Genomic DNA, 13886 nt, shown 5'->3' on the forward strand with positions numbered 1-13886 from the left:
GCATAATTCAATATTTAATATTTATAAATTAAGAAAATCCAATGATAAATAAGAATTTACAGAGACTGAAATTACTTCAGAATATACCTCTCTCCCTACCTGTAGAATGTCTTGTGCTGTTCAATATGGTACCCACTGGATACATGTGGCTATTTATATTTAAATTAATTAAAATTAAATAAAACTAAGAATTCATTGCCTCAGTTGCACTGGCAACAATCCCAAGTATTCACTTGGGAATAGTGACTATCATACTGAATAGCACAAATATAAAATATTTCCATCATCACAGAAAGTTCTATTAAACAACACTTGAAAGTCTTTCATGAGGGACCTCAAAGGAGTATTTGGAATTGGATTTGACACAAATAGAGAAAGGAAAGGATGGGCAATGGGATGGATGGAGAGATATTCCACCTGGAGAATATAAATCAAAACCAAAAATCTAACTAAAAAGACAAGAAGAAAGAGAATGTTAAAGAATATCACTTAACACATGAACTATAAACAGTTTAGTCAAGAAGATAACAATAGGATTGTGTGGGGTTGTTTTTCTTCTTGAAAAGTGATAAAGATATTTTCTTAAAAACTAAATTCCTAACATTTTACTGAGACAAACAATACAGATATCCTCCCTTTTCTTAATATCTCCTCCTTAAGTAAATTGGAAAAAAAATTGAGTTCAATTCCATAAATGTATTAAGTTCCAGTTGCAGAATATGATGATAATAGTGGAACTAAGGTAAAATTACACGATCATATGGAATAACTGTTTATTTGAAAAAAAGCATAATCTTTTCTATTGTTCTGCATGGTACTTTCTAATTGTAAACTCCTTAAAGAGATCATTAGCAACTGAAGAAAATGTGGAGAGTTCCAAACAATACTTTGAGAGGAAATAAAATCTAAAAAGCACAAAAAGCTAAAGCTGACTAAAGTCAGTAAAATAATAAATTCGGGATTCTTGCTTATCAATTCTACAGTTTTGTTTTTGAAGTCATTAATTTATCCTCATTTAAAACATAATTTTAAACTTATTATTCATTCATTAAAGAAAAGAAACTCACCTGAAGCCTGCATGTGAGTTCTAATAAGGTTCACAGGGAAACTGGCTAACTGACCGCAAGTATTAGACAACGTACTACATCCCACCAAAATCATTATCCCAGGATTCACAGAGTTTCCTGAATAATTTTCTAGCCAATAATTCTTCAAAACCTGGCAGAGAAGAGAGTAGTAAATATATTACTGTGCAACTACTATGCAATAGAAAACAAAACCTCCTACTATGCAACTCTAAGTGGAATCAAGTTTTAGTAAGGTGGGGGCTATCTCTGTAGTCTTTTTTTTTTTTTTTTTTTTTTTTTGAGACGGAGTCTTGCTCTGTCCCCCAGGTTGGAGTGCAGTGGCGCAATCTCACCTCATTGTGAGCTCTGCCTCCCGGGTTCACGCCTTTCTCCTGCCTCAGCCTCCTGAGTAACTGGGACTACAGGCGCCCGCCACCACACCTGGCTAAATTTGTTGTATTTTTAGTAGAGACGGGGTTTCACCATGTTAGCCAGGATGGTCTGTATCTTCTGACCTTGTTATCTGCCTTCCTCGGCCTCCCAAAGTGCTGGGATTACAGGCTTGAGCCACCGTACCTGGCCTCTATCCCTGTAGTCTTATCAGGGACAGGTTGCACTAATGTTTTCAAACCAACATATTCATACTGCCTCAGTTTGAGTTCCCCTGTGTTTTGTTTTGGGTTTTGGTGTTTTTTTTTGTTTGTTTGTTTGCTTTGCTTGTTCTTTGGTTTGTAATTATATTCAAACAAAAATCTGGAGATTCTCACAGGGATCAACAGAATATTGTAGAGAGGAAGACTGCACAATCCACTCTAGGTTAACAAAATCACATTTTCTCAACTTTTAAGAGTCCTCTGTCCCTATTTTCTTTTCCTTGAATAAAACTGACTGGAAGAAATTAAGAAATATTGAGTTTAAAACATCAGTAAGTGCTTCTAGAACTGTTCATTTATTAAAGGACAGCAACTTTACCATTATGCACTGCAGTGATTACTACAAAATGTGTAATTTGATGCTTTTGAAAAAATAAATTTTGAAATGTTTTTACTCAGTATGCACTTAATACAGTCATGTAACAATACAAAGAGAAATGTGTAATGGCATCTGGCAAATGTGTAAAGCAGAAGATACTGAACTATAGAAATCAAAGAATGACGACAGCGCAACACAAACAGCAGCAACAAATTTATTGTAATAGGATCATAGATGCAAGAAAACAAAAAGGAAAATAAATGCATGCTATAATATTCAATACTTTAAACACCTACAAAAATATAAGCGTACTTTTAAAAGTGCTAAAGGAAGTTATCTGTCTTTCACATGATGATGACACCACTTGCCAAAAATACCACTGGGCTTGTATCTAGAGAACTGCCCTTCTTGTGTTGAGAATGAATTTATTCTAATCACACACCTTCACTTGGTTCTTATGACAAAATGGTATATATACTGCTAAGATGCGCTTCCTGAAACAGATGTATGGCCATAGAAATAAAATGATCAGCTGAAAGGGGAGTAAGCTGGCATCTTGCCTATGCATTACACTATCAGCTTTTTTGTCCTATCTCCATCCTGCCTTTCTTCCTCAGGCCGCAATTACTCCTGTCCTCCATTCTCATTTTTACAACTGTGTGATGATATCTCAACTTTCACAATCTTACTTATACAACAGATTTTTCCGGGCAGTTAAAAAACCTGAATCCTAGGCCTCTCTTCAGGATAATTTTTAAAAATTTTTAAATCTATTTATTTATTTTGAGACCAAGTTATGAGACTGGACAATTTTTGTATTTTTGGTCAAGATGGGATTTCACTGTGTTACCAAGGCTGGTCTCAAACTCCTGGACTCAAGGGATCCAACCCCCTCAACCTCCCGAAGTGCTGGAATTATATGCCTGAGCCACCACACTCGGTCTCCTCGGGATAATTAAATGAGAATATCTCAGGATATGGCCCAAGAATCCTATTTTTTTGGCCAGGCACGGTGGCTCACGCCTGTAATCCCAGCACTTCAGGAGGCCAAGGCGGGTGGATCACAACGTCAGGAGATCGAGACCATCCTGGCTAACACAGTGAAACCCCGTCTCTACTAAAAATACAAAAAATTAGCCAGGCGTGGTGGCGGGCGCCTGTAGTCCCAGCTACTCGGGAGGCTGAGGCAGGCGAATGGTGTGAACCCGGGAGGTGGAGCTTGCAGTGAGCCGAGATCATGCCACTGCACTCCAGCCTGGGTGACAGAGCAAGACTCCATCTCAAAAAAAAAAAAAAAAAAAATTCATATTTTTTAAAGATCCATATGTAGGTGATTCTGATATGCACCCAGGATTGAGAACCACTGTTTTATCAGAACTTAAAATTATTACCAAAAACTGATTCACAAAAAAACACCAAATAAAAGTATTACTGGAATACCAGATATGTAACATATAAAATGAAAAATCAGATGAAACCATTCAATTCTCTCTTGGTCAGAAGCTGTTTTAATGAAAAGTCATTTATAACCATATTTCTACAATAAAAATTGTTGTGCCATATTTTCAAATCTAACATATAACGTCATATTATGAGAATAAACTCACCTCATAAACAGCAAGATCTATGCCTGCATAAGGTACAATGCCTAGCAAGTTAGGAGTATAACCTTTGAAAAAGGATCTGACACCTTCTTGTTTTAGAAGCTTCTTGCCACAATCAATAATCCCTGAATACTCTCCAGTTTTACCTATAGCCAGTCTGGTCTTTAGTACCTAAATGTAAAAGAATATAATAAAGATGTATTGATCAGATTCACCCATCTTATCTAGCAATCCAGGGATTTGCATTATCTCATGATGTTTATAAATCAGAGAAATCATAAAAGAAAGCAATCATAAACATGATTGTAACTTCTCAATAACTGGCTCTTACTTATGAACAACTGATACAGTACAGAGATATTTTAAAATTATTCAAGTAGGAAAATAAAATCAATCCCGGTGCCTTTGAGTGATATATCCATGCAAATTCCTTTAATGTGCTGAAAGGCAACATGTTCTGAAATAAATTCATTATTGCTTCAGAATAAAGAAAGTCAAATTTCAAGGGAAAACATATATGGTCACGTTAAACTAAAGAACCAGTGTGAATAAAACATTCTACATATGCTTAAAGTACATACTCTGGTAACTATTGTAACAGTGAGGCCCATAAACTGCAATTTTATATGACTTGGGCTCATTCTATGCTCATAAAGAATTGAAATCCCAGAAGCTATAAGGATAATAGTAGGCCCTGGTAGGCTGTATATGATCAATATTCCTACACACAATTTAATTCTCCTGATAGAGTCTCACTCCTTGTCATCTTAATTCCATTAATTTAAAGGTACTTTATACATGCTTGGAGAAATGGCTGTCTAAAACAGTCAAGACATGTACCCTTTGTATCTAAAATAAAAGTTAAATTTTTTTTAAGTATAAACTTTGTCTTGATTGAGAAAACTGTGTATCTTGATGGGGCTGCCTCTGAGTGGTCAGTAGGAAGCCTTTTGTTTTATGGACTTCTCTGTGGAACTAGACACTTTAGATAGTCCCATTTTTAAAACTCCTCTCCAGGGCAGTGCACTCTCCTCTTACTCAAGTAAATCTTTTCTGTCTGCTTCACTGGCATGGTTTTCTCCTCTCACTCCCTAAATTAAGGCCTTCTCAAAAGTCTTCTTCTCAGCATTTTTAAAATCATCACTTTTTTCAGAGGCAATCTCCTGGCCTCAAATAACACCTCTCTCAGGTGACACACCAACACCTGAAATCTTAAGTCTCAGTATCACATTTGCAATGGCCTACTGAAAATCATAACTTGGTGGTCCCATCAACAGCTCAATTTAAATATGTGTAAATCTGAACTCATCACCTCTCCTGAGTCTGGTTCACTTCCTCCCGTTCTCTACCTGTTTTCAAGATGTAACTCAGATGCAACTCTCCTAAACACTCAGACACAGGACCCAAATAGAACTTCGCCCTCTTCCTTTCACCTGCTTTCCACTTTTCGAGTTGACAGTTCTCAAGACAGCTCTATCATGAGTTAATTTCCCCTAGTCACTATCATAATTTGAACCCTCATTATCAGTTCCCTGAATGATGGCAATATCTTGCATCTGGTCTTCCCATCTTTCTAGTCTCTTTCGCTGTGTTGCCTAGGCTGGAGTGCAATGGTGTAATCATGGTTCACTGCAACATTCACCTCCTGATAGAGGAGTGATCCTCCTACTTCAGCCTCCCGAGTAGCTGATGCTACAAACACACTCCATCACACCTGATACACACAAAATAATTTTTGTATTTTTTGTAGAGATGAGGTTTCACCATGTTGCCCAGGCTGGTCTCGAACTCCTGGGCTCACACAGTCCACTTGCCTCACCCTCACAAAGTGCTGGGATTAGAGGCACGAGCCACCACACCCAGTCTTTATTCATGTCTTTCATGAAATCCCTAGCTTGAAATAATTTCTCCCCTTCTCAATTTCCATAGCACTTTATATTGATCTTTCTATAATTTATAATTTTTATTTTAGATTATTATTATTGATGTGCATATTTTATTTCCCCTTCTAGACTACAAGCTACATGGCCAAAAATCCCTGTATGACTCTTCTCTGGATCCTGCATAGCACCTAGCAAAATACCTTAAACTTAGTAGGTATACAATACAAATTTACCCAATGAATGAATATGTGATTCTATCAATCAATCAATCAACAAAATTGTTTATCTTCTTGGTTCATATACAATAATACCTTTGTCCTAAACAACAACAACAAAATCTATTGAGGCTAACTGACCTTTTTTTTTTTTTTTTTTTTTTTTTTTTTTTTTAACAGACGTGCACTACCATGCCCGGCTAATTTTTGTATTTTTAGTAGAGATGGGGTTTCACCATGTTTCCCAGGCTGGTCTCAAACTCCTGAATCAGGTGATCCTCCCACCTTGGCCTCCCAAAGTGCCGAGATTACAGGCATGAGCTACTGTGCTTGACCACCAACTCACTCTTGATATGAGATTTTAATCCTATACCTATAAAGCTGCTTATTGTACAAAATACTTATCTGAGATTCATTTATAAAAAGTTATAATTTGCATTAAAAGTATGACTTTAGTTAGAATTTTATAATACATACCTCCATGGGGTAAATACAGGTCTGGGCAGTTACACCAGCCAATGAGCCAGATATAAATCTTTCAAGAATTCCTAAATGAACACCATCAAAACTAAGCAATTTCTTATACTGCATAACAAATATTGAAATGTATAATATTAGTGAAACAAGATATATATTGTTTCTATATTTATAACATTAATTAGTAGTATAAAATTATATTTAAAAGTATACTAGATACCCAATATTAGCATCACCTAGAATTCCTTTCATTTTATGCAATTGATTATCTAAGATCATAAGTAAAGCCCTTTCATTTAGTCTCCCTTTTCCTTTTTTGCAGAATAAGTTGACAATATTAAATCACTTTATGCATATTTATGAATGTGCTATTTCATAAGAGGCATATAAATGACACAAAGGAGACAGAAATCATATCTTTTATCTCTTTTCAGCACCACACTTGACATATACAAGGCATTCAATATTGTTTGGTTACTGGATAGTCAGGAATAGTAACTTAATGTGAGAGACTTTTTTTTTTTTTTATTTTTACGAAAAGGATTTTATGCCTTAGCCTGAGTAATAGCTAGTATATCACAAGAACACATGTGGAAAAAAAAAGAAAATGTAAATCTAACCCTATAGATAGGGCTTCACAGGAACTAAAGTCAATTTTCATGGAGATTAAAACTGGAAAACCATTTAGAATCCAAGATAGCTCTAGTAAGCACATTCTTTATAATGAATACTATATCTAGTACTCATTACATATATATTCATTATATAGCTAGATATATATGGCTAAGTGTCTAATTTTGGTCAATGAGCTATGAGGGGAAGTTGCACATATAAATTCTGAGACATCACCTTAAAGACACTCGTCTTACCTCTACCTGGGAAATGGCAAAGACAGGTACAACCTTTGAAGACAATTGTATTGAAGTTGGCAGAGCTGTACTGTTAACCCTGGGCCACTTGCCTCTATCTTATCTAAGTTGCTGTATTTTGGAATCTCTTTGTTACAATAGCTTAGAATAAACCCTAACAAGTATAGAAATCTGTTCCTGGATATAGGGTGCTGCCATAACTAAAACCTAAAATATGTGGCACTTGCTTTATTGTTAGGACAGGACACAGATATTACAGGCTCAGAAGGTGATGGCCTTTTTGATGCTTTACGGAAATGCTTGACTGAACTGCCTCCTGTGATAGCTTTGAAGGTAGACTATGTGCTTTTTGAGCCTGAAGTTCTAGGAAAACTCCTTGCAAAATCTCAGAATGTTGATTAGTGTTGTTTGCTCCTTGCTGCTTTAAGGAAGATCTATGAGACAATGCTTAAGCACTGCTCTAATTTATGCCCCAAGGCCTTCTCCAAAGCCAATTTACAAGCAGAAATTGGGAGGAATAGAGCTCTGCTAAGGGAGCTTTCTTGGCTGGATTGAGAGTCAAGAAACATGGCACTTCATATTTGAAAGTCACCTGCTTCTGTATCCCAACAGAAGAAAATACGATTATACTAAAGAACTTGACTATCTGCAAAAATCAGATGTTGCTATAATAATCTCAAAGATCACTGATCACAGATCACTATAACAGACATAATACTAATAGACTCTTGCAGGACAAGTCCTTTGATGACCTTGACAACCAAGCTCTTTCCTTTCTTGCTTGTAGTTCTCAAGAATAACTGTAGAATGTGCTGGAAATGCAACATCCTGAGATGGGGAAACTGGCCAGATTAGCCTGGGCTCAGTCACCAAGCATCCTAAAACAGGATATCCTACAGCAGTAGCCCACATGCCAAGTTGCCCCTGAGTATGAAACCCAGAGCTGAGTGCCTTTCAGAGTCCCTCATCTGCAGTGTAACATGGGATACATGTAGACTAGACTCCATCCACCCTGGATGGCCTTCCTGAGCTTTGGGGGACTGGCTTGCCATGAATTCTAGGCTACTATCGGCCCTTGCTGCCTATCTATGAGTAGTAAAGTTCCTTCACTTAACTTATTGTGCGAGTGTTCTGTCTCACCAGAACCATGCAAGTGGAAGAGTAACCAATGCACAATGAACCTGCTTCACAACCTTGAGACAAGGCATTGGAGGTGATGCTAGAACATACTGGTAGGGGACTGAGGACGTGAGAAAGGGAATAGTGAAAGCTGATAAAGTATGTGTTATTAAGCAAGCTGCCATGATATGCAACTGGGGCTTAATCTTGTTAAGAACTTCTGGGAAATAATGTAGACCATAGACTTCAGAATTATCCTACCCAAGTGAACAAGGGCATTAGGGTATTTATCTACTAATGTCCACTTATTAGTGAAGGCTGCTCCCAGGGGTCTTAATTCCTTATCATTTCTAGCCTGCCATTTCCAGAAACAGAACAGGCTCCAGAGGCCAGAGGAAGACCCTAGGCAAATAGATCTTAGATGCTGGCAGGTAAAAATCAGGTCACCTTTCATTGATATGGTAAAGCCCAAGGATACACAGGTGAGCACTTATATATATGGTATTTTACTGCATAGTAGTAACAGTGAACAGGGTAATGATAACAAAGAAAAAGAGGAACAAAGCAACTAAAAGTTCAGATTCCTCAGGGATAAAAGCTCATGTTACCCACCAAACAAAAAACTAGCCAAAGTACTGGCCAAATGAGATAACAAATATCAAGTATAGCTTCGAGAACAGTTAACAATAGTATTGGTTGTAATTCCCTCCTGTTGGGTAGAGGAAACAGCATATGAGAAGGACCTGAAATAAAAAGAAGCATGGTGTACTAGAATAAGTGGGAAAAAAAAAGCCAGTTTGGCTGCAAAGAATAATGAAAGTGAAGAAGAGGGCAAGAGGCCAAGTCATTTTGCACCTTGCTAGTCAAAATAAGGATTTTAGATGTTGCAATTAAGAGAAGTGAGTGACCACTGGAGGGTTTTAAGGTAGAGAGATGACATAACCAGATTTATCTTTTTAAGGGACTACTCTGGTAGCAGTCTGAAAAATGGATTGGAGATATGAAGATACTAGTTGGGAATCCATGGCAGTAGTCCAGGCAAAAGATGACTGGCCAGCAATACTGATTAAGAGATAAGAAATAATAGATTTCTGGATGTTTAGCAAGATGGTGGACGAAAAGGTCTCAACATTAGTCCCCCACAAAAACAATGTTTACACAACTACCTACTGATGAAAATAGCTTTGAGAGAGCTCCAGGGTACAATGAAGGAGCAGCAACAACCCAATGGAACACAAAACTGAGACTGATCACAAAGGAAAACACAGGAAGCATTTTACTTGTGTCCCACCCTAGCTCTCAGTCCAGCCCAGCTCTGCACCAAGAGAGATCTCCTAGGTCATAACTGCCCTCTGGTGGGAGGAAACATGAGCAGAAAGACCCCAGCAGCCTTCACCACCAAGGACTATCACAGTCTTTGCCAGTGCTGGCCTCAGCTGACAGCTGCCTGAAGTACACACTTCTGTGCCCCACAACCAGAAAGTGCTGCCACTGTGCCCCGTCCAGGCCAGAGCCATATACTATCCAGCACCTCCACACACATACCTCCAGACCCCAGCTCTGCAACTGTTCCACTCATGCCTGCATTCCAAACATTAGCACCACCACTGCTCCACACATACTTGTGCCTCAGGCTCCGATAACACACAGACAGTTTGTGTGTTCTACACTTCAGATCTAGGCACCACTGCCACTCTATGTGTCCTGGACAATGGCACCACCACCACCACTATGAGTACCCCTGTATCCCAGACCCTAGTACAAAGAGGGATCCTGTCAACCACAACTTCTCCCAGTGAGTGAAAAGGAGAGAAGGGCATGCCAACAGCCTTCACCACAGAGGACCTAATCAGTCCTCACTGTCACTGCAGACTTTTAACTTTGGTCACCAGGGACCACTGCAGTCTTTGCTGATGTGGACCTAAGCTGATAGAGATACCTGCAGTCTATGCTACTCTACTTCCCCTTTAACCAGAGCTGCCACACTGCAGTCATCCACACCCTCACACCTACCTGCAGGTGATGGTTTTCCCCCACCAAAGCCAGTCTGTAAAGCCTAGAAGAGGTGACTCTTCCTTCAAATGTTTAAATGCAAACACAAAGTTATAAAGAACACAGGAAAACATCACAGAAACTTTTCATCACCAAAAGAATATAATAATTTTCTAGTACCTGGAACCAAAGAAATGGAGATATACAAATTGCCTGACAACCCAAAGTAACTGTTTTAAAGAAGTTCAGCAAGCTAGAGAAACATATGTCAACTTGAAGACAGGTCATTTGAAATTATTCAGAAGAGAAAAAAAGAAAAAAGAGTGAAAAAAGAAATCCTATGGAATTTATGGGACACCATCAAGCAAATCAATATATGCATTATGGAAGTTCCAGAAGGAGAAGAGAGATAAAAGAGAAGTAGAGAGTTTATTTAAAGAAACAACGGATGAAAACTTGCCAAACCTTGAAAGGGAAATGGACATCCAGGTTCACAAAACTCAAAGATTCCCCAAACAGGATCAACCCAAAGAGGACTATATTAAGACACTTTATGATCAAATTAAATTTCCAAGGTGAAAAACAAAGAGAATTCTGAAAGCAGCAAAAGAAAAGTGACTCATCATATATACAGTGACCCTTATAAAACTATTAGTTAATTTCTCCGCTAAAAGATGTATAACAGCAGAGTGTGAAATGATACAGTCAAAGCACTAAAGAAGAAAAACTCTGTCAACCAATAATACTATACCTGGAAAAATTACACTTTAAAACGAAAAAGAGATAAAATATTTCCCAGGCAAACAAAAACTGAGGGAGTTTGTCAACACTATACCTGTTGTACAGAAATGCTTAAGAGAATTTCTCAAAATGAAAAGAAAATATGCCAAACAGCAATGCAAAAACACGTATAACAATAAATCTCACTGGAAAAGGTAAACATATAGACAAATATATATGAACATAACATTGTAATGGGGATGCACAAATTAAGTATAATATGATAGTTAAAATATACAAATTTGTTAGCAAAATAAACTATCAACAGAGTAAACAACCTACAGAATGGGAAAAATTTTTGCAAACTACATATCTGACAAAGGTCTCAAAGGTTTCAAAAGAAGATATACATGTGGCCAGCAAGCATATAAAAAAAAAACAAAAACTCAACATTATTAATCATTAGAGAAATGATGAAAACACAATGAGATACCATCTCACACCGGTCAGAATGACTATTATTAAAAAGTCAAAAAACAACAGATGCTGGCAAGATTATGTAGAAAAAGGAACACTTATACACTGTTGGTGGGAGTGTAAATTAGTTCAAGCATTGTGGAGGACATCGTGGTGATTTCTCAAAGACCTAAAGACAGAAATGTCATTTGACCCAGCAATCTCATTACTGGGTATATACCTAAGGGAATATAAATCATTCTATTATGAAGACACATGCACACATATATTCATTGCAGCACTATTCACAATAGTAAAGACATGGAATCAACCTAAATCCCCATCAATGATAGACTGGATAAAGAAAATGGTATACATTTCTTTATAATGGTATATATATACATATACATCATGGAATACTGTGTAGCCATAAAAAATAATGAGATCATGTCCTTTGCAGGAACATGGATGGAGGTGGAGGACATTATCCTTAGGAAACTAATGCAGGAACAGAAAACCAAATACTACATGTTCTCACTTATAAGTTGGAGCTAAATGATGAGAACACATGGAAACATAGAGGGGAACCACACACACTGGGGCCTATTAGAAGGTAGAAGGTAGGAAGAGGGAGACAATCAGAAAAAATAACTAATGGACACTAGGATTAATACCTGGGTGATGAAATAATCTGCACAACAAGCCCCCAGGACACACATTTACCTATGTAACAAACCTGCACATGTGCCCCTGAAGGTAAATGTTCAAAAATAAAAATTAAAAATTAAAACTTTTTAAAAATTAAAAAAGTTGTTAATGAATGCACAATATAAAAACTATCAAACTCTGATTATTACACAAAATGAGAGAGGGAAATAAAGTGTAGAGTTTTTGTATATGACTGAAGTTAAGTTGTATCAACTTAAAATAGATTATTACAATTACAAATATTTTATGCAAGTCTCAAAGTAACCACAAAAGAAAAACTCTGATACACAAAAGATAAAGTGAAAAGAATCAAAGCAAATCATTGCAAAAAAATCATAAAATAACCAAGAAAGACAGGAAGAGAAGAAGAAAACAACTGCAAAACAGACAGAAAACAGTTAACAAGATGGCAATAGTAAGTGTTTACCTATTAAAAATCACTTTAAAGGTAAATGCATTAAACTCACCAATCAAGAAACATACAGTGGCTGAATGCATACAAGAGACTCACTTTATATATATACATATGTTGGGTTTTTTTTTTTTTTTCTTTTTTGAGATAAGGTCATCTTCCTCTGTCATACAGGCTGGAGTGCAATGGTATGATCATAGCTCACTGCAGCCTCGAACTCCTGGGCTCAAGTGATCCTCTTGCCTCAGCTTCCTGAGTAGCTAGGACTATAGGAAGGGCTATATGTTTTTCTTTTTGTAGAGATGGGGGTCTCACTATGTTATCCAAGATGGTCTTGAACTCTTAGCCTCAAGTGACCCTCCTGCCTCAGTCTCCAAAAGCACTGAGATTACAGGTGTGAGCCACCATGTCTGACCTCACTTTATATTTAAAGACACATATAGGGTGAAAGTGAAGGGATAGAAAAAGACAGTTCATGCAAATAGTAACCAAAAGAAAGCATGCACGGCTATACTTAGACAAAACAGACATCTCCAGAGACAAATAATGACATTATATAATGATAAAAGGAGTGATTGAACAGGAAGTTATAACAAGTATAAATATATGTGCACCCAACATCAGAGTTCCTAAATACATAAAGTAAATATTGACAAAACCGAAGGAAAAGATAGCAACACAATAATAGTTGGGAATTTAATACCCCACTTTCAGTCAAGGATAGAACCCCCAGACAGAATATCAATAAAGAAACAGGTGACTTAGCCAACAAATAAACCAAATGGACTAACAACCGTATATAGAACTTACCACCCAACAGCAGCAGCAGAATACTCATTCTTCTCAAGCATACATGAAACATTCTCCAGTACAGACCACGTGTTAGGTCACAAAACAAGTCTTAACATATTTAAGAAAACTAAAGTCATTCCAAGTATCTTTCATGACCACAATGGAACAAAACTGGAAAATAATAAGCAACAAGAAAATGAAAAAATTCACAAAAATAAATGCATATTAATCAACATACTCTTGAACAACTAATACGTTGTTTCAAAACCAATTTAAACTCCAATTTCTTTTTTTTTTCTTGAGATGGAGTTTCACTCTTGTCACCCAGGCTGGAATGCAGTGGCACGATCTTGGTTCACTGCAACCTCCACCTCCAGGGTTCAAGCAATTCTCCTGCCTCAGCCTCCCAAGTAGCTGGGATTATAGGCGCCCACCATCACGCCCGGCTAACTTTTTGTATTATTAGTAGAGACAGGGTTTCGCCATGTTGGGTAGGCTGATCTCGAACTCCTGACCTCAGGTGATCTGCCTGCCTCAGCCTCCCAAACTGCTGGGATTATAGGCAAGAGCCACCGCACCTGGCCAAACCCCAGTTTCTAA

The 13886-nt window shown here is 37.4% G+C and overlaps 1 protein-coding gene across 1 annotated transcript in view; it reads right to left on the reverse strand.

Annotated features, from left to right (window-relative positions):
• LOC104668606 (calcium-binding mitochondrial carrier protein SCaMC-1-like) overlaps positions 1 to 13886 on the reverse strand; it is a 55544-nt gene that overhangs the window by 200 nt on the left and 41458 nt on the right. Inside the window, exons 7-9 of the mRNA XM_030936378.1 lie at positions 6219 to 6326; positions 3647 to 3814; positions 1068 to 1218 (exon numbers count right to left, since the gene is read on the reverse strand). Of these exons, the coding sequence (XP_030792238.1) occupies positions 1068 to 1218; positions 3647 to 3814; positions 6219 to 6326 (427 nt within the window). The remainder of the gene's footprint in view (positions 1 to 1067; positions 1219 to 3646; positions 3815 to 6218; positions 6327 to 13886) is intronic.

Source organism: Rhinopithecus roxellana, chromosome 8, assembly GCF_007565055.1.
Source record: "Rhinopithecus roxellana isolate Shanxi Qingling chromosome 8, ASM756505v1, whole genome shotgun sequence".
NCBI classification, from domain to species: Eukaryota; Metazoa; Chordata; class Mammalia; order Primates; family Cercopithecidae; genus Rhinopithecus; species Rhinopithecus roxellana.